Raw genomic sequence first — 26,694 nt, 5'->3', positions numbered from 1 at the left:
TAAAGATTTGATAAAACCACACAATTAAACACAATATAAACCATAAAATAATGGTTTATCAATCATGCACAAAGTAGCCACGGCCTACCACCCCCAAACGAACGGCCAAGACGAGGTTTCCGGTCGGGAGATTAAACGCATATTGGAAAGGATTGTGAAGCCTCATAGAAAAGATTAGAGTGCCAAGCTCACCGATGCACTATAGGCCTACCGAACGGGTTACAAGACGTCAATTGGCATGAGCCCCTTTTGGTTGGTCTATGGAAAAGCTTGCCACCTACCGGTGGAGATAGAGCACGAGGCATATTGGGCCATCAAGGAGTGCAATTCAAGTTTGGGACGGGCCGAAATCGAGAGAAAGCTACAATTAGTGGAATTAGAGTGTTTGAGGTTAGAAGCCTATGAGAACTCCAGACTCTACAAGGAGAGGATGAAAGCCGTGCATGATAAGAACATAAGAGGAAAAGAATTTAGAGTTGGCGAATTAGTCCTTCTCTACAATTCAAGATTGAGGTTAATGCCTAGAAAGCTAAGGTCAAGATGGGAAGGACCTTATAGAGTAGAAAAGACGGAGCCGTATGGGGTCTATCATTTGCGCCATCCTTCAAGCCCAGACATTTTCAAGGTTAATGGGCATCGTCTAAAGTTGTATCATGGTGAAAAGATGAAGAGCAACAAGGAGATTGAGGTGTTCCTTTTGAAGGATGCACCTAATGGCAAAGTGCATTGAGCTAGTGACCGTCCAACTTAAGGACATTAAACAAAAGTGCTAGGTGGGAGACACCCCACCATGGTGAGATCTACCTTTTTGTTCTCTTTTGTATATAGTCTTGAACACTTGCTTGATTTGGTGAAGGCTTAGTTTTTGAGATTGTTTAGATAGACTTTATTGTGCTAGTTGTGATGTTCATGAAGGTTTGCATTGATCTTAAGTAGGTTGGATCCTTAGTGTAGAAGACAACACTCTATTTTGAGCATTACATAGATTTTTGAGTGTTTTTGATCTCTTTAGTTTAATTGCCTACTAAATTTATGATGAAAATGCATCCCTTCATGTCTATGTAAAAAAAAGGGGGGGAGGGACCCACGCGTGGGCGTACAAGACGCGTACGCATCCTTGGCCTTTCGCAACTCCTGGTACTTTGACCAGAGAGTTGTGCACACTCTGAGCCAGAACTGAGCCCCACGCCTAACCCCTCTGACGTGTACGCACACATGACACGTACGCGTCCCTGAACTTGATTAAGCAATCCATGCGTGAGCGTGCTAGACGCATACGCGTCGATTGCGTTTCCTCACTCTCTGGTACATTTTACCCGAGAGTTATGCAAGAACTGGGCCAACACTGCACCCTCCGCATAACTCACCTCACGCGTGCGTGCACATGATGCGTACGCGTCCCTTCTAATTTGCGCATCCACGCGTAAGCATGGATGATGCGTTCGCGTCGATCGCGCAAATCCAACTCTTGGTACATTTTCCAAAGAGTTGCGCAAACATCAAGCGACCACTGTGCTGGGAGCACAACCCGCTCCCACGCGCAAGCGTACCTGATGCTTCCGTGTCCATCTGATGTCTGCCAAATTCACGCGTGCGCGTGCAGGTCGATGTTCCTATAGCCAACTCCTAGTACTTCGACCAAATAGTTGTGCAAGCTTCATGCTGGCACTGTGCCACTGCCGCAACTGCCCTCACGTGCGCGCACCTTGTGCGTATACGTGTACCTTCTTCTTCTGCTGTCCACGCGTACGCGTCCCTGCTTCTTTCTGCCCATCCACGCATACGCGTGGATGGCGCGTGCGTCGATTTCACGACATTACTTACCTGAGGCGCGCCTGTTTTCAAATTTTCCCATCTTCTTCTTATATTTCCCTCTTCCCTTCTTCTCCAACCACCTCTACCCCCCTTTCTCCGCCCCTTTCACCGGCGGCACTGACCACCAGTGACCACCACTTCCAGCGGTTCCACATTCTTCTCTCTCTTCTCTTTTTCCCATTTCTTTTCCCCTTTCTTCCCTTGCATTCTACATCACTTTCTTCTCCATTTCAAGGTACTACCCACCTTTCTTCCTATTTGTTTTGTTTCAAATTTTCTCTCTTTATTTCATTTCTTTGTATCCCTTCTTAGTTAGACCCTCATTCATGCATCCTTGTTTACTTGTTTGCTTTTTTTTCTATTTTCCATGGGTGTTGAGGGTGGAGTCCTCTCTTGCATTAGTGGGTTATTTTACTATGTTTTGATTCCTTTGTGTTATATGGTGCTATATGATGATTGATAATGCCTTGTGGGATGCTATATTGTCACATTTCCTCCACTTGCTTATTGCTTTGAAGTTGCACACCAAGTGTTTGATGAAAGGCACCTATGAGTTCTTGTTTCAAATTTGACATAATGCTTACAACTTAGTGCCCTTTCGCATTCCCTTGCTTGTTCTTATGTGCATTGAGCCTATTGTTCTTCATGTTTCCCATTCATATGCTCATTCTTTATGACTTTCTTCTTGTTGTTGATGCTTGAGTATATACTTCTCATGCCTCCTATTTGCATGCTTATACCCCTCTTGCATCACATGCTAAGTGACTTGCCCATTATTTCCACTGTGGTCTTGCTTACATGTTGCAGCTGTCATATCTCCAAGACACCTATTCTTTTATGGCTTTCTCTATCACTTGCATGATATTATCCATGTGTTATTTCTTTGAGTTTAACGGGGTGGAGGATGTGCATTGACTATAGAAGGCTGAATGATGCCACCAGGAAAGATCACTTCCCTCTCCCTTTTAGTGATCAGATGTTAGAAAAATTGGCTGGTCATGCTTACTATTGTTTCCTGGACGGCTACTCTGGATATAATCAGATAGTGGTGGATCCCAAGGATCAAGAAAAAACCTCATTCACTTGTCCGTTTGGGGTTTTTTCTTACAGGAGGATGCCCTTTGGGCTATGCAATGCTCTAGCAACCTTTCAAAGGTGTATGCTCTCCATATTCTCTGACATGATAGAAAAATTCTTAGAGATCTTTATGGATGATTTTTCTATCTTTGGTAACTCTTTTGACACTTGTCTGCATCATCTAACCTTTGTCTTGAAAAGATGCCAAGAAACACATTTAGTTTTGAATTGGGAAATAATGCCATTTCATGGTACCAGAAGGTATTGTTCTTGGGCATAAGGTTTCAAGCAAGGATATAAAAGTTGACTGAGCTAAGATAGAGGTCATAGAAAAGCTTCCTATACCAGTCAATGTGAAAGTAGTGAGAAGTTTTCTTGGGCATGCTAGTTTTCATAGGAGATTCATCAAAGACTTTTCAAAGATAGCTAAGCCACTAAGCAACTTGTTAGTGGTTGACAATCCTTTTGTCTTTGATGATAGCTATAAGCATGCCTTTGAAACTTTGAAAGATAAACTTATTACAGCACCAATCATCACACCCCCAGATTAGGAATTGCCTTTTGAACTTATGTGTGATGCAAGTGATTTTGCAATTGGTGTTGTATTGGGACAGAAAAAGGATAAGCTGCATCATGTTATATACTATGCAAATAAGGTGTTAAATAAAGCACAAAAAAAATTATACCACCACAGGAAAGGAACTCTTGGCAATTGTATATGTATTTGATAAATTTAGACAATACTTGATTGGTTCAAAAGTTGTAGTGTATACTGATCATGCTGCTCTCAAGTATCTCTTGTCTAAACAGGATACCAAGCCAAGACTCATTAGGTGGGTGCTGTTGCTACAAGAATTTGACATTGAAGTGAGAGATAGGAAAGGAAGTAAGAACTAAGTTGCAGACCATCTGTCTAGACTACCACAAGAAATCAATCAGGATGCACCACAACCAGTGAATGAGAAGTTCCCAGATGAACATCATCTTCAAGTCCAACAAGAACCTTGGTTTGATGATATTGCAAACTACAAGGTTGGAAGAAGGATTTCCCAAGAGTTCACCAGGCAGCAAGTGAAGAAGCTGCTCAATAAAACCAAGAAATTCCTGTGGGATGAGCCCTTCTTGTTCAAAAGTTGTCCAGATGGAATGATAAGAAGGTGTGTTCCTGAGAATGAAATGAGAAGTATATTGTGGCACTGTCATAGTTCAGCTTATGGTGGACACTTTGGACCAGAAAGAACATTTTCTAAAGTGCTTCAAAGTGGATTTTATTGGCCAACCATATTCAGAGATGCTAGAGAATTTGTGCACCAATGTAATGAATGCTAGAGAGATGGAGGACTAACAAGGAGGAACAAAATGCCTCAAATACATGGACTAATGCAATGAATTTGTGCACCATTGCAATGAATTTATTTGATCTCTGGGGCATAGACTTCATGGGACTATTTCCCCCATCATACTCCTTCAAATACCTATTGGTAGCAGTGGAATATGTCTCTAAATGGGTAGAGGCCATAGCAACAATCACATATGATGCACCAATCGTGCTTCAGTTTCTTAAGAGACACATCTTCACCAGATATGGGGTGCCTAAAGGCCTTATTAGTGATGGTGGCATCCATTTTTACAACAGACAAATGGAAAAGCTGCTCCACAAATATGGAGTAATGATACGCGGGAATTTGCCTCTCAACAATTTTCCTTCCAGCAAGTGCACCGGATTGTCATCAAGTAAAAACTCACTGTAGAGTGAGGTCGAATCCCACAGGGATTGGTAGATCGAGCAATTATAACTGAATAATTATGCTAGTTGAGCGAAATCAGAATTAAAATTGGGATTGCATAATGTAAAATGTCGGGAAACTTAAATTGCAAGAAATTAAAGGAACAGAAAATTAAATTGTAGGGAATTAAAGTGACAGAATCTTAAGTTGCTGGAAATTAAATGGGATCGGGGAATTAAGCATGAAATTAAAGATGCAGAAAGTAAAATTGAATGGGTAGATCAGAGATGGGGAATTCATTGGGTTTTAGGAGATATTGAATTCTCTGGATCAAATCATTTTCACCTCTTCCTCAATCAATGCATTCATTGACATTGCTTGGCAATCTTAGATGATTGGATCCCAATGTCTTGGCTCACCAATCTCTCTAAGCATGAACAATTGCCCAATGTCTTGATTTAATTGCTCATGGGAAGAGTTAAAGTTCGGTCACTGACTATACTACACAAATTCATAGATCAAAGTGTTGGTAGGATTACATGTCACTATATCCATCCAAACCCCAATCTAATCCAATGTGAGAAAGCAATTCTAGTAGAAGAAGATGAAAACTACTATTGATCCATTGAATTACAATAGAGCCCCCTAACCCAATAAAAAGGGGTTTAGTTGTTCATAACACTCAAAATGGAAATTGGAATTGAAAGATACATTCTGAAATTAACAAACAGAGAATGAAAAATACCATGTAAAAGTAACTAGCAGAGTAAAAGTGAAAAAAAAAATTCCCCCTTCTAACTTAAATTCTAAGCTATTTATACACTTTCTTCCATGGATCTTCAAGCTCTGAATTGGGCTTTTGGCCTTGATGGAATTGGGTTAAAAATGGCTCTAGTTGGTTGCCCTTGGTGTTGAGAAGAGATCCGTGTAAAATTTGAATCCTGATGCTTCACATTTGAGTCAACGTTTGAGGGCCAACGTTGACTCAAACGCCATTTAAAACAAAACCAGCAAAACCAGAAAGCTTGATGTCATTGGCGTTTGACTCAACGTTGGAGGGCCAACGTCAGCTAAACCACGCGTACACGTACCTTGCGCTTCTGCGCAAAAGTGTAAAAAATGCTCATCCACGCATATGTGTGCTTCACGCGTGTGCGTGGATGTAAGATTTTTATTTTGCAGTTTTAAAACCAAGCAGGAGACGTTGGCTTCAGCGTTGGACCTCCAACGTTCCCTCCAACATTGGCATTTTCACGCATACGCGTGCTGTACGCTTAAGCGTGCATCGCCTTTTTTCCATCCACGCATACGCGTCACTGACGCATACGCGTCGATTCAAAATTTTCAAATCTGAATTCTGGGCTGAGCATCACGGACGTTGGAGGCTAGTGTTTAAGGTAACATTGGACCTCTAACGTTCAATTTTGCACACTATCACTGTGCCCAACATTCATGAGTTTGAAGCTCGTCACAGTCATCCATTCCCAGATCCTACTCGGAATACCACAGACAAGGTTTAGACTTTCCGGATCCCAGGAATGCCGCCAATTGGTTCTAGACTCTACCACAAAGGTTCTGATCTCTCGAACTCGGTCCGTGGATCAGAGACCCAAGAGATACGCACTCAAGCTGTCGCCCAATGACTACGTTGAGCTCAGGTAGAACGGGAGTGGTTGTCAGGCACGCGTTCATAAATATGAGAATAATGATGAGTGTCACGGATCATCATCTTCTCCAGATTGAAGTGCGAGTGAGTATCTTAGAATAGAATCAAGCGTGATTAAATAGAAAACAATAGTAATTGCATTAATCCATTGAGACACAGCAGAGCTCCTCACCCCACCTATGGGGTTTAGAGGCTCATGCTATAGAAGATACCAATTCAAATGTAAAAAATGTCATGAGTTGCTAAATAAATCTCTAAAAGTAGTTTTTATACTAAACTAGTAACTTAGGTTTACAGAAAATGAGTAACTAAGTGCAGATAGTGCAGAAATCCACTTCTAGGGCCCACTTGGTGAGTGTTTAGGCTGAGCTTTGAAGATTTCACATGCATATGCTTCAAATTGGAGTTAAATGCCACACTGGGTGCCAAAATGGGTGTTTAACACCAAGAAATGTGCCAGTTCTAGCATTTTACACCAGAAAAGGGTCTCTGGCAGGCGTTTAACGCCAGTTTAGGCCATCAAATCTCGGGAAAAGTAGGGACTATTATATATTGCTGGAAAGCCCAAGATGTCTACTTTCCAACGCAATTGAGAGCGTGCCAATTGGGTTTCTGTAGCTCCGGAAAATCGACTTCGAGTGCAGGAGGGTCAGAATCCAACAGCATCTGCAGTCCTTTCTCAGCCTCTGAATCAGATTTTTGCTCAGGTCCCACAATTTCAGCCAGAAAATACCTGAAATTACAGAAAAATACATAAACTCATAGTAAAGTCCATAAATGTGATTTTTTCATAAAAACTAATAAAAATATAATTAAAAGTAACTAAAACTTACTAAAAACTATATAAAAATAATGCCGAAAAGGGTATAAATTATTCGCTCATCACAACACCAAACTTAAATTGTTGTTTATCCCTAACAACTAAAAACAAAATAGGATAAAAAGAAGAAAAAATACAATAAATTTCAAAAATATCAATGAAGATTAGTTTCAATTAGATGAGCGGGACTTGTAGCTTTTTGCTTCTGAACAGTTTTGGCACCTCACTTTATCCTTTGAAGTTCAGAATGATTGGCATCCATAGGAACTCAGAATTTATAGTGTTATTGATTCTCCTAGTTCAGTATGTTGATTCTTGAACACAGCTACTTTATGAGTCTTGGCCGTGACCCTAAGCATTTTATTTTCTAGTATTACCACCGGATACATAAATGCCACAGACACATAACTGGGTGAACCTTTTCAGATTGTAACTTGGCTTTGCTAGAGTCCCCAGTTAGAGGTGCCCAGAGTTCTTAAGCACACTCTTTTTGCTTTGGACCACGACTTTAACTGCTTAGTCTCAAGCTTTTCACTTGACACCTTCACGCCACAAGCACATGGTTAGGGACAGCTTGATTTAGCCGCTTAGGCCAGGATTTTATTCCTTTGGGCCTTCCTATCCATTAATTCTCAATGTCTTGGATCCTTTTTACCCTTGCCTTTTAGTTTAAAGGGTTATTGACTTTTTCTGCTTGCTTTTTCTTTTTCTTTATTTTTCTTTATTTTTTGCCATTTTTTTATATGCAAGCCTTGTGTTTTTCACTGCTTTTTCTTGCTTCAAGAATTAATTTTATGATTTTTCAGATTATCAATAACATTTCTCTTTTTTCATTTTTCTTTCAAGAGCCAAAAATTTTAACATTCATAAACTTCACTATAAAAAATATGCACTGTTCAAGCATTCATTAAGAAAACAAAAAGTATTGCCACCACATCAAAATAATTAAGCTAATTTCAAGATAAATTTCGAAACTATGCACTTCTTGTTCTTTTGCAATTAAAAACATTTTTCATTTAAGAAAGGTGAGGGATTCATGGAATTATTCATAGCTTTAAGACATAAAATAAACATAAAAGTAGACAAATAATAAAAGAAAGGAAATTAAAGACATAAAAATAAATGACTCTAATACTAATGCTTATGTAACTCTTAAAATAGGTTTTTAATAATAAAAGTTATCACAGAGTTAAGACTCAACAACCTTCATTTTGAGAGGTAAGTGCTCCTTCAATCTGTGGGACGTCTGGCTTTTCAAGAGACAGCTTCTGGCTCTTTAGCTCCTGTATCTCACGCCATTGTTTCTCTTATTCTATGAGTAATTTGTAGAGCATGCTGTTTTGATTCTGCTGCTCTTCTTTGAGTTGATTCACATCTTCTTGCAGCTTGGTGACAGATGCTTCTAAGCGAGTCCAATAGTCAAATTGAGAAATTTCTGGGAGGAGCTCATGCGCCCCCTCTTGATGAGGTTATCTTGAATTTGAGGTCCATCCAACACTTTTTTGGTGATTGGGCGTTCAACTGGAATATATTCATCCACACCCATATATACCCCCGCATCTTTACATAATAGACTAATCAAGCTTGGGTAGGCCAATTTGGCCTCAGTGGATTCCTTGTTTGCAAACATGTAAATTTCAACGGGGATCAGCTGATGAATCTCTACCTCCTTCCCCAGCATAATTCAGTGAATCATCACTACCCTCTTGACAGTGACTTCAGATCGGTTGCTGGTTGGGAGTATAGAACGCCCAATGAAATCCAGCCAACCTCTAGCAACTGGTTTGAGATTTACTCTCTTTAACTAGTTTGGGACACCTTTTGAATTAGTAATCCACTTGGTTCCAGGGAGGCATATGTCCTCTAGAACTTGATCTAGCCTTTTATCCTTGGCCATTCTCCTATTAAAGGACTCTGGATCATCTTGTAGTTGAGGAAGTTTGAGAACTTCTCTCACTCTGTCAAGGTGAAAGTAAATAATCTTCCCTCTAACCATAGTCCGAAAGGAGTAGAAAGCAGTTCCTTCTAATATTTGCTTCTCTGTCATCCACAAATTTGCATAGAATTCCTGGATCATGTTTCTTCCAACATGTATCTCAGGATTAGCCAGGACTTCTCAGCCCCTGTTTTGAATATGCTCTTGGATCTCCGGGTATTCATCTTCTTTTAGATTGAACTTAACTTCCGGGATCACTGATCTTCTACACATAATTTTGAAGTAATGGTCTGCATGTTCTTTGGTGCAAAAATTCTCATGCATCCAAGGTAGTTTTGGATTACTTTCTTTCTTGCCTCTTGAGGCGGTTTGTCTTCCTTTGGGAGCCATGAGATTCGTTTGTTTTAGCTCAGGGATCACGAAAATCATACCAAACTTACAGAGTTGCTTGTCCTCAAGAAAAAATAAAAAGAAGATGAATAGATGGAGAGAAGGATTCAAATCATGTGTTAAAGGGGATGGCCGAATGTATATTGAAAAGGGAGGGTGGGAATGGGTTCGAATTTTTAGAAAAAGATATGATTGAAAGATATGATTGATAAAAGATAAACATGATATGAAAAAAGATAATATTTTTTTCAAAATTTAAAAGATATGAAAAAGATATGAGGAAGTTAAATCTGAATTTTTCTTTATGCATCTAAGAAATAAAAGATCATATGAATGAGTTTTTGAAAAAGAATTGAAAAGAATTGAAAAATAATTAAAAAGAATTTATAAGATTATGAATTTTTGGGAATGGAAATTAAAAAATGAATGTTTGTAATATTTGGATGCAGAAAATTTTGAATTAAAACATGAAAATTCGAAAAAAATTGAATTGGAAACAAAATTACCTCTCCCCTAGCTGTTTTGGCGTTAAACGCCCAAAATGATTTCCATTCTGGCATTTAACGCCCATCTGATGGCCATTTTGGGCGTTTAATGCCCAGCCAGGTACCCTGGCTGGCGTTAAACACTAGAAATCCTTCTTTACTGAGTGCTTTTCTGAACGCCCAGAATGATACCTTTACTGGCGTTAAATGCTCTGAATGGTAGCCATTCTGGTGTTTAACGCCCAAATTGCCTCTTTACTGGCGTTTTAACGCCAGTGAGCTCTCTTTCTCTATGATTCCTCTACTTTATGTTCTGAACCTTCATTTCCCTGACTTATTCACTGAAATTTATTAACTTACATGAATAAAAAAATTAGATAGAGTCATATAATTATTATAAACATCTAATTTTTTTATCATGGTGGGTTGCCTCCCAGCAAGTGCTTCTTTACTGTCTTTAGCTGGACTTTACTTGAGCTTTTTAGTTTAGTCTCAGTTTTGAGCATTCTTGTTCAACATTGCCTTCAAGATAATGTTTGATTCTCTGTCCATTAACTATGAACTTTTTGTCAGAATCAATATCTTGAAGCTCTACATAAGCATATGGTGACACACTTGTAATCACATATGGTCCCTTCCACCGGGATTTCAATTTCCCAGGAAACAATCTGAACCTAGAGTTAAACAATAGAACCTTCTGTCCTGTCTCAAACACTCTAGATGATAGCTTTTTGTCATGCCACCTTTTTGCTTTCTCCTTGTAAATTTTAGCATTTTCAAAAGCATTGAGTCTGAACTCTTCCAACTCATTCAATTGGAGTAATCTCTTCTCTCCAGCTAAGTTTGCATCAAGGTTTAGGAACCTGGTTGCCCAGTAGGCCTTGTGTTCCAGTTTCACTGGCAGATGACAGGCTTTTCCATACACAAGCTGGTACGGAGAGGTCCCTATAGGAGTCTTGAATGCGGTTCTATATGTCCATAGAGCATCATCCAGACTTCTTACCCAATCCCTTCTACGGGTACTTACAGTCTATTCCAGGATTCGTTTTAGTTCTCTATTCGAGACTGTAGCCTGCCCATTTGTCTGTGGATGATATGGAGTTGCCACTTTGTGGTTAATTCTATATCGGACCAGAGCAGAGTCAAGCTATTTATTGCAGAAATGAGTACCTCCATCACTGATCAATATCATAGGGACACCGAACCTGCTGAAGATATGCTTCTGGAGGAACTTCATCACTGTCTTAGTATCATTAGTGGGTGTTACAATTGCCTCTACCCATTTAGATACATAGTCTACTGCCACCAGAATATAAGTGTTTGAATATGATGGTGGGAAAGGCCCCATGAAGTCAATACCCCATACATCAAACAACTCAATCTCTAAGATCTCTTGCTGAGGCATGGCATAACCGTGAGGCAGATTACCAGCTCTCTGGCAACTGTCACAGTTACGTACAAACTCTCGAGAGTCTTTATAGAGAGTAGGCCAGTAGAAGCCACATTGGAGAACCTTTGTGGCTGTTCGCTCACCTTCAAAATGTCCTCCATACTGTGATCCATGGAAATGCCATAGGATCTTATGTGCCTCTTCTCTAGGCACACATCTACGGATCACTCTGTCTACACACCTCCTAAAGAGATATAGTTCATCCCACAAGTAGTATTTTGCATCAGAAAATAATTTTTTTATTTGTTGCTTACTGTACTCTTTGTGTTTGAATCTCACAGCCTTATAGTCTGCAATGTCTGCAAACCATGGTACTTTCTGAATGGCAAAAAGTTGCTCATCTAAAAAGTTTTCAGAGATCTCAGTATGAGAGAGGAATGCTCCTGTTACTGGTTCTATCCAGGACAGGTGATCTGCTACTTGGTTCTCTGTCCCTTTTCTATCTCTTATTTCTATATCAAACTCTTGCAGAAGCAACACCCATCTTATGAGTCTGGATTTTGAATCCTGCTTTGTGAGGAGATATTTTAGAGGAGCATGGTCAGTGTACACAATCACTTTTGATCCCACTAAATAAGATCTGAACTTGTCAATGGCATAAACCACTGCAAGCAACTCCTTTTCTGTGGTTGTGTAATTCTTCTGTGCGTCATTCAAAACACGGCTAGCATAGTAAATGACGCGCAGAAGCTTGTTATGCCTCTGTCCCAATACTGCACCAATGGCATGGTAACTGGCATCACACATTAGTTCGAATGGTAATGTCCAGTCTGGTGCAGAAATGGTTGGTGCTATGACCAACTTACCTTTCAGAGTTTCAAACGCCTGCAGACACTCTGTGTTAAAGACAAATGGCGTGTCAGCAGCTAGCAGATTGCTCAGAGGTTTTGCAATTTTTGAAAAATCCTTTATAAATTTCCTATAGAATCCTGCATGCCCCAAAAAGCTTCTGATTGCCTTAACATTGGCAGGTGGTGGTAATTTTTTAATTACCTCTACCTTAGCTTGATCCACCTCTATTCCCTTGTTTGAAATTTTGTGCCCAAGGACAATTCCTTCAGTCACCATAAAGTGACATTTCTCCCAGTTTAAAACCAGGTTAGTCTCTTGGCACCTTTTCAGAACAAGTGCTAGATGGTCAAGACAGGAGCTTAATGAGTCTCCAAATACTGAGAAGTCATCCATGAAGACTTCCAAAAATTTTTCTACCATATCAGAGAAGATAGAGAGCATGCACCTCTAAAAGGTTGCAGGTGCATTGCACAGACCAAATGGCATCCTTCTGTAGGCAAATACTCCAGATGGACATGTGAATGCTGTTTTCTCTTGGTCCTGAGGATCTACTGCAATTTGGTTGTAACCTAAATAGCCATCCAAAAAGCAGTAGTATTCATGGCTTGCTAGTCTCTCTAGCATCTGGTCTATGAATGGTAAAGGAAAATGATCCTTCCTGGTGGCTGTATTGAGCCTTCTATAGTCAATACACATACGCCACCCTGTAATTGTTCTTGTAGGAACCAGTTCTTTCTTTTCATTATAAACCACTATCATTCCTCCCTTCTTGGGTACAACTTGGACAGGGCTCACCCAAGGGCTATCATAAATAGGATAAATAATCCCAGCCTCTAGTAACTTAGTAACCTCTTTCTGCACCACCTCCTTCATGGCTGGATTCAGCCGCCTCTGTGGTTGAACTAGTGGTTTAGCATCATCCTCCAATAGGATCTTGTGCATGCATCTGGCTGGGCTAATGCCCTTAAGATCACTTATGGACCACCCAATAGCTGTCTTGTGTGTCCTTAGCACCTGAATTAGTGCTTCCTCTTCCTGGGCTCTAGAGCAGAGCTTATGATCACGGGAAAAGTGTCATCTTCTCCTAGAAATGCATATTTCAGGGATGGTGGTAGTGGTTTGAGCTCGGGTTTGGGAGGCTTCTCCTCTTCCTGAGGAGTTTTCAGAGGTTCTTCTGTTTTCTTTGGTTCCTCCAGATCAGGCTGAACATCATTAAAAATGTCCTCTAGCTCTGATTCGAGAATATCAGTCATGTTGACCTCTTCCACCAAGGAGTCAATAATATCAATGCTCATGCAGTCTTTTGATGTGTCTAGATGCTGCATAGCTTTGACAGCATTTAACTTAAACTCATCCTCATTGACTCTCAGGTTTATCTTCCCTTTTTGGACGTCAATGAGGGTTCGTCCAATTGCTAGAAAAGGTCTTCCTAGAATGAGAGTTGCACTCTTGTGCTCCTCCATTTCCAGCACTACAAAGTCAGTAGGAAAGGCAAATGGCCCAACCTTGATAATCATGTCCTCAATTATGCCTAATGGGATTTTAATGGAGCCATCAGCAAGTTGGAGGCATATCCGGGTTGGTTTGACTTCATCAGTCAAACCAAGCCTTTTGATAGTGGATGCAGGTATTAGGTTGATACTTGCCCCAAGAGCACATAGAGCTGTCTTGGTACAAGCACCCTCTAATGTGCATGGTATCATAAAGCTTCCGGGATCTTTAAGCTTCTCTGGTAAGCTTTTCAGAATGACTGCACTGCATTCTTCAGTGAGGAAAACTTTTTCAGTTTCTCTCCAATCCTTCCTATGACTTAAGATATCTTTCATGAACTTAGCATAAGAGGATATTTGCTCAAGTGCCTCGGCAAACGGAATCATTATTTCAAGAGTCCTGAGATAGTCTGCAAAAAGATACAGAACTTAAAATTTTTAGATCTAATGCTCCTTATTTTCGAAAATTTTTAGGAGAAACACCAAGGAACACCAAACATAAAAATTTTAAGATCAAAACACAAGAAAGACTCAAGAACACCTTGAAGATTCACAAGAACACGAAGAACAGAAATTCAAAGACTCAAAGGACTCAAGAACATAAAAAAAAGGAACACCAAACTTAAAATTTTTAGAAAACCAAAATAAAATTTTCGAAAACTAAAGAAAAATTTAACAAGAGAACACCAAACTTAAAGTTTGGCACAAGATTTAATCAAAGAAAAATTATTTTAAAAAAAAAGTTTTAACAAGAAGATAGCCAATTACCAAGAACATAAGCACAACGCTCTAGCCAATTGAGCTATAAATTTAACGTGTTTTAATAAGGTATTTAATGTATAAAATATTTTATTTTTATTTTTTTTTTGGATACTAATAATTCAAAGATGCACAAGAAAAACAAGAAAAATCACAAAACAAGAAAAAGTAAAGATCAAACAAGGAAAATAAACAAGAACAACTTGAAGATTAAGAAACAACAATGAACACAAATTCAAAAATTTAAAAGAAAATAAAAACATGCAATTGACACCAAACTTAGAATATGAAACTAAACTCAAACAGAAAAACTCAATTATCAGTTTATAAAATTTTCGAAAAATTTAAAAAGAGAAAATAAGGATTTAAAAAAATTTCAACCAAAAACAATAATAGAAGACTCTAAACCAAAAAGAAAAATTTTTCTTAATCTAAGCAACAAAATAAACTGTCAGTTGTCCAAACTCGAACAATCCCCGGCAACAGCGCCAAAAACTTGGTGCACGAATTGTAAATCACACTTTTCACAACTCGTACCACTAACCAGCAAGTGCACTGGGTCGTCCAAGTAATACCTTACGTGAGTAAGGGTCGAATCCCACGGAGATTGTTGGCTTGAAGCAATCTATGGTTATCTTGTAATTCTTAGTCAGGATATCAATTATAATTATCAGTTTGGATTGCGAAAAATAAAAGAGCATGAACTAAATACTTGTTATGCAGTAATGGAGAATATGTTGGAGTTTTGGAGATGCTTTGTCTTCTGAATCTCTGCTTTCCCCCTGTCTTCTTCTTCACGCACGCAAGGTTCCTCCTATGGCAAGCTGTGTGTTGGTGGATCACCGTTGTCAATGGCTACCATCCGTCCTCTCAGTGAAAATGGTCCAGGTGCACTATCACCACATGGCTAATCATCTGTCGGTTCTCACTCATGCTGGAATAGGATCCATTGATCCTTTTGCGTCTGTCACTACGCCCAACCCTTGTGTGTTTGAAGCTCGTCACAGTCATTCAATCCCTGAATCCTACTTGGAATACCACAGACAAAGTTTACACTTTCCGGATTCTCAAGAATGCTGCCAATGAATTCTAGCTTATACCACAAAGATTCTGGTTAAGGAATCCAAGAGATACTCATTCAATCGAAGGTAGAACGGAGGTGGTTGTCAGTCACGCGTTCATAGGTTGAGAATGGTGATGAATGTCACGGATCATCACATCCATCATATTGAAGTGCGAATGAACATCTTATATAGAAACAAGCGTGTTTGAATAGAAAACAGAAATAATTGCATTAATTCATCGAGACACAGTAGAGCTCTTCACCCCCAACAATGGAGTTTAGAGACTCATGCCATCAAAGAGTACAAAGATTAGATCTAAAAATGTCATGAGGTGCAAAATAAATCTCTAAAAGTTGTTTAAATACTAAATTAGTGACCTAGGTTTACAGAAAATGAGTAAACTAAGATAGATAGTGCAGAAATCCACTTCTGGGGCCCACTTGGTGTGTGCTGGGGCTGAGACTTGAGCTTTACACGTACCTAGGCTGTTTCTAGAGTCAAACACCAGGTTGTAACCTGTTTTTGGCGTTTAACTACAACTTGTAACCTGTTTCTGGCGTTTAACGCTAGGATGCAACATGGAACTGGCGTTGAACGCCAGTTTACGTCATCTATCCTTGAACAAAGTATAGACTATTATATATTTCTGGAAAGTCCTGGATGTCTACTTTCCAACGCAATTGAGAGCGCGGCAATTGGAATTCTGTAGCTCCAAAAAATCTATTCTGAGTGCAGGGAGGTCAGAATCCAATAGCATCAGCAGTCCTTTTTCAGCCTGAATCAGATTTTTGCTCAGCTCCCTCAATTTCAGCCAGAAAATACCTGAAATTACAAAAAAATACAAAACTCATAGTAAAGTCCAGAAATGTGATTTTTATTTAAAAACTAATAAAAGTATAATAAAAAGTGACTAAAACATATTAAAAACTACCTAAAAACAATGCCAAAAAGCGTATAAATTATCCGCTCATCACAACACCAAACTTAAATTGTTGCTTGTCCCCAAGCAACTAAAAACAGAGTAGGATAAAAAGAAGAGAATATACAATGAATTCCAAAAACATCTATGAAGATCAGTCTTAATTAGATGAGTGGGGCTATTAGCGTTTTGCTTCTGAACAGTTTTGGCATCTCACTTTATCCTTTGAAGTTCAGAATGATTGGCATCTATAGGAACTCAGAATCAGATAGTGTTATTGATTCTCCTAGTTCAGTATGTTGATTCTTGAACACAGCTACTTTATGAGTCTTGGCCGTGGCCCTAAGCACTCTGTTTTCCAGTATTACCACCGGATACATACATGCCACAGACACATAACTGGGTGAACCTTTTCAGATTGTGACTCAGCTTTGCTAAAGTCCCCAATTAGAGGTGTCCAGGGTTCTTAAGCACACTCTGTATTTGCTTTGGACCTCGACTTTAACTGCTCAGTCTCAAGTTTTCAATTGACACCTTCACGCCACAAGCACATGGTTAGGGACAGCTTGGTTTAGCCGCTTAGGCCAGGATTTTATTCCTTTAGGCCCTCCTATCCACTTATGCTCAAAGCCTTGGTTCCTTTTTATTACCCTTGCCTTTTGGTTTTAAGGGCTTTTGGCTTTTTACTCTTGCCTTTTGGTTTAAAGAACTTTTGGCTTTTTCTGCTTGCGTTTTCTTTTTCTTGCTCTCTTTTTTTTCTGCAAGCTTTGTTCTTCACTGCTTTTTCTTGCTTTAAGAATCATTTTTATGATTTTTCAGATTATCAAATAACATTTCTCCTTTTTCATCATTCTTTCAAGAGCCAACAATTTTAACATTCATAAACAACAAATTCAAAAGACATATGCACTGTTCAATCATTCATTTAGAAAACAAAACGTATTGCCACCACATCAAAATAATTAAACTATTTTAAAATTCGAAATTCATGTACTTCTTTTTCTTTTTCAGAAAACATTTTTCATTTAAGAAAGGTGATGGATTCATAGGACATTCATATCTTTAAGCCATAGACACTTAGATACTAGTGATCATGTAATAAGACTCAAACATAAATAAACATAAAGCATAGTAAACAAAAAACAGAGAAATAAAAACAAGGAGATTAAGGAACGGGTCCACCTTAGTGAGGGTGGCGTCTTCCTCTTCTTGAAGAACCAATGGTGCTCTTGAGCTCCTCTATGTCTCTTCCTTGTCTTTGTTGCTCCTCCCTCATAGCTCTTTGATCTGCAGTCAAATGCTCTACCACTGAACTATGGACCCTTGAGATGAACCCCTCCATCTCTCATGACTCGGGGGTGGAAGCAACTGCCTTCCTTTTCCTCTTTCTAGAGGTTTCTTTGGCCTTAGGTGCCATAAATGGATATGGAAAAACAAAAAGCAACGCTTTTTTCCACACCAAACTTAAAAGGTTTGCTCGTCCTCGAGCAAAAGAAGATAAAAGGGAGTAGAAGGAGAAGTGGAGGAGATAGAGGTGTGTGAATTGGTGGGTTTGGGAGGGAAATGGTTTGAATTTGAATGGTGAGATAGGTGGAGATCCTATGGGGTCCACAGATCCGGAGGGGCCAAGGACTTAGCATCCCTGCTCCATTTAGGCGTGCAAAACGCCCTTAGTGTGCAATCATGGCGTTTAACGCCAGACTGCTGCTTGTTTCTGGCGTTAAACGCCAGCTTTTCCCCTTTCTTGGCATTGAATTCCAACTTAGTGCTTGTTTCTGGCGTTTAACACCAGCTTGATGCTTCTTTCTGGCGTTAAATGCCAGTCTGATGCTTCTTACTGGCGTTTAAACGCCTGTAAGCTCTTCCTCCAGGGTGAGCTGTTTTAATGCTGTTTTTGACTTTGCTTTGATTTTTGTGACTCCACATGATCATCATCCTAAAGAAAACATAAAATAAAAATGGAAAACAGAAAATTAACATAGATAAGAAAAAATTGGGTTGCTTCCCAATAAGCGCTTCTTTAATGTCTTTAGCTAGACCTTGCTGAGCTTTTAATCTAGCCTCAGCCTTGAGCACTCTTGCTCAATATTGCCTTCAAGATAATGCTTGATTCTCTATCCATTAATAATGAACTTCTTATCAGAATCAATGTCTTGAAACTCCACATAGCCATATGATGACACACTTGTAATCACATATGGTCCTCTCCAATGGGATTTCAGTTTCCCGGGGAATAGCCTGAGCCTAGAGTTAAACAACAGAACTTTCTGTCGTGGTTCAAAGACTCTAGATGATAGCTTTCTGTCATGCCACCTTTTTGCTTTCTCTTTGTAAAGCTTGGCATTTTCGAAAGCAGTGAGTCTGAATTCCTCTAGCTCATTCAGCTGGAGCAATCTTTTTTCTCCAGCTAATTTGGCATCAAAGTTTAGGAATCTGGTTGCCCAGAAGGCCTTATGCTCCAGTTCCACGGGCAGATGACAGGCCTTACCATACACAAGATGGTATGGAGAGGTCCCTATAGGAGTCTTGAATGCTGTTCTGTAAGCCCACAGAGCATCATCCAAGGTTCTCGCCCAATCCTTTCTACGGGTACTTACAGTCCGTTCCAGGATTTTTTTTATTTCTCTATTAGAGACTTCAGCTTGCCCATTAGTCTGTGGATGATACGGAGTTGCCACCTTGTGACTAATTCCATACCGGACCATAGCAGAGTAAAGCTGTTTGTTGCAGAAGTGAGTGCCCCCATCACTAATTAGTGCTCTAGGGACACCAAACATGCTGAAGATATATTTCTGGAGGAACTTCAGCACTGTCTTAGTATCATTAGTGGGTGTGGCAATGGCCTCTACCCATTTGGATACATAGTCGACTGCCACCAGAATATAAGTGTTTGAGTATGATGGTGGGAAAGGCCCCATGAAGTCAATACCCCTTACGTCAAACAACTCAATCTCTAAGATTCCTTGCTGAGGCATGGCGTAACTGTGAGGCAGATTACCAGCTCTTTGACAACTGTCACAGTTACGCACAAACTCTCGGGAGTCTTTATAGAGAGTGGGCCAGTAGAAGCCACATTGGAGGACTTTTGTGGCTGTTCGCTCACCTCCAAAATGTCCTCCATATTGTGATCCATGACAATGCCATAGGATCTTCTGTGCTTCTTCTCTAGGCACATACCTACGGATTATTCCGTCTGCACATCTCTTAAAGAGATATGGTTCATCCCACAGGTAGTACTTTGCATCAGTAATTAGTTTTTTCTTTTGTTGCTTGCTGTACTCCTTGGGTATGAATCTTGCAGCTTTATAGTTTGCAATGTCTACAAACCATTGTGTTTCCTGGATGGCAAATAGTTGTTCATCCGGAAAGGTTTCAGAGATCTCAATAGAGGGGAAGGACGTCCCTTCTACTGGCTCTATCCGGGACAGATGATCAATCACTTGGTTCTCTGTCCCTTTTCTATCTCTTATTTCTATATCAAACTGTTGCAGAAGCAACACCCATCTTATGAGCCTTGGTTTTGAATCCTGCTTTCTGAGTAGATATTTAAGAGCAGCATGGTCAGTATACACAACCACTTTTGATCCTACTAAGTATGATCTAAACTTGTCAATGGCATAAACCACTGCAAGCAATTCATTTTCTGTGGTTGTGTAATTTTTCTGGGCATCATTTAAAATGTGGCTAGCATAATAAATGACATGCAGAAGCTTGTTAGGCCTCTATCCCAGTACTGCACCAATGGCATGGTCACTGGCATCACACATTAGTTCAAATGGTAATGTCCAGTCTGGTGCAGAAATAACTGGTGTTGTGACCAGCTTAGCTTTCAGAGTTTCAAACGCCTGTAAACACTCTGTGTCAAACACAAATGGCGTGTCAGCAACTAGCAGATTGCTCAGAGCTTTTGCAATTTTTGAAAAATCCTTTATAAACCTCCTATAGAATCCTGTATGCCCCAGAAAGCTTCTGATTGCCTTAACATTGGCAGGTGGTGGTAATTTTTCAATTACCTCTACCTTAGCTTGATCCACCTCTATTCCCTTGTTCGAAATCTTGTGCCCAAGGACAATCCCTTCAGTCACCATAAAGTGACATTTTTCCCAGTTTAAAACAAGGTTAGTCTCTTGGCATCTTTTCAGAACTAGTGTCAGGTGATCAAGACAGGAGCTGAATGAGTCTCCATATATTGAGAAGTCATCCATGAAGACTTCCAGAAATTCTAAGTTTGGTGTTGACAGGTCCCAACCCTGCTCTGATTATCGATGAGGCTCCATGAGAGCTCACTGTCAAGCTATTGATAATAAAGAAGCGCTTGTTGGGAGGCAACCCAATGTTATTTAACTATATCTATTTAGTTTGCATTGCTATTTTATGTTTTCTGTAGGTTGATGATCATGTGAAGTCACAAAAACTACTGAAAAATCAAAAACAGAATGAAAAACAGCATTAAAAATAGCTCACCCTGGAGAAAAAGCTTACTGGCGTTTAAACGCCAGTAAGAAGCATCAGAATGGCGTTTAACGCCAGAAAGAAGCATCAAGCTGGCGTTAAATGCCAGAAACAAGCACCAAGTTGGCGTTCAACACCAAGAAAGGGGAAAAGCTGGCGTTTAACACCAGAAACAAGCAGCAGTCTGGCGTTAAACGCCAGGATTGCACACTAAGGGCGTTTTGCATGCCTCAATGGAGCAGGGATGCTAAGTCCTTGACCCCTCAGGATCTGTAGACCCCACAGGATCCCCACCTACCTCACCATTCTAATTCAAACCATTCCCCTCCCATACCCACCCATTCACACACCTCCTTCTCCTCCACTTTCCTTCTACTCCATTCTATCTTCTTTTGTTCGAGGACGAGCAAACCTTTTAAGTTTGGTGTGAAAAAAAGCATTGCTTTTTGTTTTTTAATAACCATTTATGGCACCTAAGGCCGAAGAATCCTCTAGAAAGAGGAAAAGGAAGGCAGTTGCTTCCACCCCCGAGTCATGAGAGATGGAGAGGTTTATCTCAAGGGTCCATAGTTCAGTGGTAGAGCATTTGACTGCAGATCAAAGAGCTATGAGGAAGGAGCAACAAAAACAAGGAAGAGACATAGAGGAGCTCAAGAGCACCATTGGTTCTTCAAGAAGAGGAAGACGCCACCCTCACTAAGGTGGACCCGTTCCTTAATCTCCTTGTACTTATTTCTCTGTTTTTCGTTTACTATGCTTTATGTTTATTTATGTTTGGGTCTTATTATATGATCACTAGTATCTAAGTGTCTATGTCTTAAAGATATGAATGTCCTATGAATCCATCACCTTTCTTAAATAAAAAATGTTTTCTGAAAAAGAAAAAGAAGTACATGAATTTCGAATTTTAAAATAGTTTAATTATTTTGATGTGGTGGCAATACTTTTTGTTTTCTGAATGAATGCTTGAACAGTGCATATGTCTTTTGAATTTGTTGTTTATGAATGTTAAAATTGTTGGCTCTTGAAAGAATGATGAAAAAGGAGAAATGTTATTTGATAACCTAAAAAATCATAAAAATGATTCTTGAAGCAAGAAAAAGCAGTGAAGAACAAAGCTTGCAAAAAAATGCGAAAAAAAATGAGAGAAAAAGAAAAAGCAAGCAGAAAAAGCCAAAAGCTCTTTAAACCAAAAGGCAAGAGCAAAAAGACAATAGCCCTTAAAACCAAAAGGCAAGGGTAATATAAAGGATCCAAGGCTTTGAGCATCAGTGGATAGGAGGGCCTAAAGGAATAAAATCCTGGCCTAAGCGGCTAAACCAAGCTGTCCCTAACCATGTGCTTATGGCGTGAAGGTGTCGAGTGAAAACTTGAGACTGAGCGGTTAAAGTCGAGGTCCAAAGCAAATACAGAGTGTGCTTAAGAACCCTGGACACCTCTAATTGGGGACTTTAGCAAAGCTGAGTCACAATCTGAAAAGGTTCACCCAGTTATGTGTGTGTGGCATGTATGTATCCGGTGGTAATACAGGAAAACAGAGTGCTTAAGGCCACGGCCAAGACTCATAAAGTAGCTATGTTCAAGAATCAACATACTGAACTAGGAGAGTCAATAACACTATCTGAATTCTGAGTTCCTATAGATGCCAATCATTCTGAACTTCAAAGGATAAAGTGAGATGCCAAAACTGTTCAGAAGCAAAAAGCTAAAAGCCCCGCTCATCTAATTAAGACTGATCTTCATAGATGTTTTTGGAATTCATTGTATATTCTCTTCTTTTTATCCTACTTTCTTTTTAGTTGCTTGGGGACAAGCAACAATTTAAGTTTGGTGTTGTGATGAGCGGATAATTTATACGCTTTTTGGCATTGTTTTTAGGTAGTTTTTAGCATATTTTTATTAGTTTCTAGGAAAAATTCATATTTCTGGACTTTACTATGAGTTTGTGTATTTTTCTGTGATTTCAAATATTTTCTGGCTGAAATTGAGGGAGCTGAGCAAAAATCTGATTCAGGCTGAAAAAGGACTGCAGATGTTGTTGGATTCTGACCTCCCTGCACTCAAAATGGATTTTTTGGAGCTACAGAAGTCCAAATGATGCGCTCTTAATTACGTTGAAAAGTAGACATCCAGGGCTTTCCAGCAATAGATAATAGTCCATACTTTGCTCAAGGATAAACGACGTAAACTGGCATTCAACGCCAGTTCCATGTTGCATTCTGGCGTTAAACGCCAGAAACAGGTTACAAGTTGGAGTTAAACGCCAGAAACAGGTTACAACTTGGCGTTTATCTCTGGAAACAGCCTAGGCACGTGTAAAGCTCAAGTCTCAACCCCAGCACATACCAAGTGGGCCCCAGAAGTGGATTTCTGCACTATCTATCTTAGTTTACTCATTTTCTGTAAACCTAGGTTACTAGTTTAGTATTTAAACAACTTTTAGAGATTTATTTTGTACCTCATGACACTTTTAGATCTGAACTTTGTACTCTTTGATGGCATGAGTCTCTAAACTCCATTGTTGGGGGTGAGGAGCTCTGCTGTGTCTCGATGAATTAATGCAATTATTTCTGCTTTCTATTCAAACACGCTTGTTTCTATCTAAGATGTTCATTCGCACTTCAATATGATGGATGTGATGATCCGTGACACTCATCACCATTCTCAACCTATGAACGCGTACCTGAAATTATGAAAAGAACTAAAATTATGAACGTGCATATTAAGTTTTTAGCACCGTTACCAAGGAATGAACGATCACGATTTCGTGCACCAAGTTTTTGGCGTTGTTGGCGGGGATTGTTCGAGTTTGGACAACTGACGGTTCATCTTGTTGCTCAGATTAGGTAATCTTCTTTTTGTTTTATTTTCAAAAATTTTTCAAAAAAAAAAAATCTTTCAAAAAATTTTTCCTTTATTTTCGAAAAAAAATAAAAATAAATCTTTTCAAAAATATATTTTTCTTCAGAATTTTTAAGAATGTATTCTAGTGTTTTAGATGATTTTTTTATCATCACAGGAGCTAGTTGATTCCCATCAATTTGGCTGTTGTATGTAATGTCCTGCTGAAGCTTGTTCTGCCCTGTCTAATCTCTTTAGACTGAAGCTTTAGACTAACATTGCTTGATTCCTGGAATTCTTATTAAAAAAATTTTTGAAATCCTTATTTTCTTTTTCAAAATAATTTTCTAAAAAAAAATTATAAAATCATAAAATCAAAAATATTTTTTTGTGTTTCTTGTTTGAGTCTAGAGTCAAGTTTGGTGTCATTTGCATCTTTTTAATTTTCTAAAAAAATTATTTTCAAAAATTTCATGCATTGCATTCTTCATGATCTTCAAGTTGGCCAGTCTTCTTGTTTGATCTTCATATTTTCTTATTTTGTGTCTTTTCTTGTTTTTCATATGCATTCTTGAAACATTAATGTCTAAAGAATAAAGATTTTTAAGTTTGGTGTCTTGCATGTTTTCTTTCCTTGAAAATTTTTCAAAAATAAGTTCTTGGTGTTCATCTTGACATTCAAAGTGTTCTTGGTGTTCATCTTGACATTCATAGTGTTCTTGCATGCATCACATGTTTTGATCCAAAATTTTCATGCATTGAGTCTTTTTGATGTTTTTCTCTTTCTTTATTAAAATTCAAAAATCAAAAAAATATCTTTCCCTTTTTCACTCATAAATTTTTGAAAATTTGAGTTGACTTTTTCAAAACTTTTTAAAATTTAGTTGTTTCTTATGAGTCAAATCAATTTTTCATTTTAAAAACTCTATCTTTTTTTTTTCAAATCTTTTTCAAAAAAAATCAAATCTTTTTCATTTTTCTTTCATAATTTTCAAAAATTTTAAATTGATTTTCGAAAATCTTTTTCTTATTTCTATTTCATATTTTCGAATTTAATACTAACAATTAATGTGATTGATTCAAAAATATTAAGTTGTTACTTGCCTATTAAGAAAGGTTCAATCTTTAAATTTTAAAATCATATCTTTTAGTTTCTTGTTAGTCAAGTAATCAACTTTAATTTTCAAAATCAAATCTTTTTAAATTTCTTTTTCAAATCTTTTTCAAAATAAATTTCAATCACATCTTTTTCAAAATTAATTTCAAAACCTTTTCTAACTTCTTATCTTTTCAAAATTTATTTTCAAATCCTTTTTTTTTTGTAATCCTATCTTTTTGTTTCAATCATATCTTTTTCAAAACTACCTAACTAATTCTCTCTCTCTAATTTTCGAAAATCACCTTCCTCTTTTTCAGAAATCCTTTTTAATTAACTATTTGTTTTAAATTTTAATTTGATTTAATTTTATTTTCCTTTCTTAATTTTCGAATTAATTTTAAATTAAAAACAAAAATAATTTTCTTTTCTTCTCAATTATTTTTGAAAATTATTCTCTCCCCTCATCTCTTTCTAATTATTTTATTTACTAACACTTCTCTTCTTCTTAAAAATTCGAACCCTCTCCCTCTTTCTGTGTTCGAATTTCTTATCTTTTTCTACTCACATAAAGGAATCTCTATATTGTGACATAGAGGATTCTATATTTTCTGTTTTCTTCTTTTTCATATGAGCAGGAACAAGGACAAGAACATTCTTGTTAAAGCCGATCCTGAACCTGAAAGGACTCTGAAGAGGAAGCTAAGGGAAGCTAAAGCTCAACTCTCTGGAAAAAATCTGACAGAAATTTTTGAAAAGGAAGGAGACATGGCCGAAAATAATAACAATGCAAGGAAGATGCTTGGTGACTTTACTGCACCAAATTCCAATTTACATGGAAGAAGCATCTCAATCCCTGCCATTGGAGCAAACAATTTTGAGCTTAAACCTCAATTAGTTTCTTTGATGCAACAGAACTGCAAGTTTCATGGACTTCCATCCAAAGATCCTTTTCAGTTCTTAACTGAATTCTTGCAAATCTGTGATACTGTTAAGACCAATGGGGTTGATCCCGAGGTCTACAGGCTTATGCTTTTCCCATTTGCTATAAGAGACAGAGCTAGAGTATGGTTGGACTCTCAACCTAAAGATAGCCTGAACTCTTAGGATAAGCTGGTCACGGCTTTCTCAGCCAAGTTCTTTCCTCCTCAAAGTTTAGTAAGCTTAGAGTGGATGTTCAAACCTTCAAACAGAAAGAAGGTGAATCCCTCTATGAAGCTTGGGAGAGATACAAGGAACTGACCAAAAAGTGTCTTTCTGACATGCTTTCAGAATGGACCATCCTGGATATATTCTATGATGGTCTGTCTGAGCTATCAAAGATGTCACTGGACCATTATGCAGGTGGATCCATTCACCTAAAGAAAACGCCTACAGAAGCTCAAGAACTCATTGACATGGTTGCAAATAACCAGTTCATGTACACCTCTGAAAGGAATCATATGAATAATGGGACGCCTATGAGGAAGGAAGTTCTTGAAATTGATACTCTGAATGCCATATTGGCTCAGAATAAAATATTGACTCAGCAAGTCAATATGATCTCTCAGAGTCTAAATGGATTGAAGGAATCATCCAACAGTACTAAAGAGGCATCTTCTGAAGAAGAAGCTTGTGATCCTGAGAACCCTGCAATAGCAGAGGTGAATTACATGGGTGAGCCCTATGGAAACACCTATAATCCCTCATGGAGGAATCATCCAAATTTCTCATGGAAGGATCAACAAAAGCCTCAATAAGGCTTTAATAATGGTGGAAGAAACAGGTTTAGCAATAGCAAGCCTTTTCCATCATCCACTCAGCAATAGATAGAGAATTCTGAGCAGAATCCATCTAGCTTAGGAAATATTGTCTCTGATCTATCTAAGGCCACTTTAAGTTTCATGAATGAAATAAGGTCCTCCATTAGAAATTT

General features: G+C 38.5%; 1 protein-coding gene and 1 non-coding gene across 2 annotated transcripts; one reads left to right on the top strand and one right to left on the bottom strand.

The window, feature by feature from the left end:
- Positions 1-238: 238 nt before the first annotated feature.
- On the top strand, positions 239-730 carry LOC148570937 (uncharacterized). Its single transcript, XM_088507172.1, has one exon. It carries the CDS (start codon positions 239-241, stop codon positions 728-730), a length of 492 nt encoding a protein of 163 aa, XP_088363298.1.
- Positions 731-25,939: 25,209 nt separating this feature from the next.
- LOC148570936 (small nucleolar RNA R71) lies at positions 25,940-26,047 on the bottom strand. The gene has a single exon (XR_015880446.1). It is a non-coding gene; the product is annotated as a small nucleolar RNA R71 (small nucleolar RNA).
- Positions 26,048-26,694: the final 647 nt, after the last annotated feature.

Source organism: Arachis ipaensis, chromosome B3 (assembly GCF_059453495.1).
Source record: "Arachis ipaensis isolate K30076 ecotype BB chromosome B3, ASM5945349v1, whole genome shotgun sequence".
NCBI lineage: Eukaryota > Viridiplantae > Streptophyta > Magnoliopsida > Fabales > Fabaceae > Arachis > Arachis ipaensis.
The sequence above is the reverse complement of the archived record's forward strand: the minus strand, read 5'-3'. Positions and strand labels throughout refer to the sequence as shown.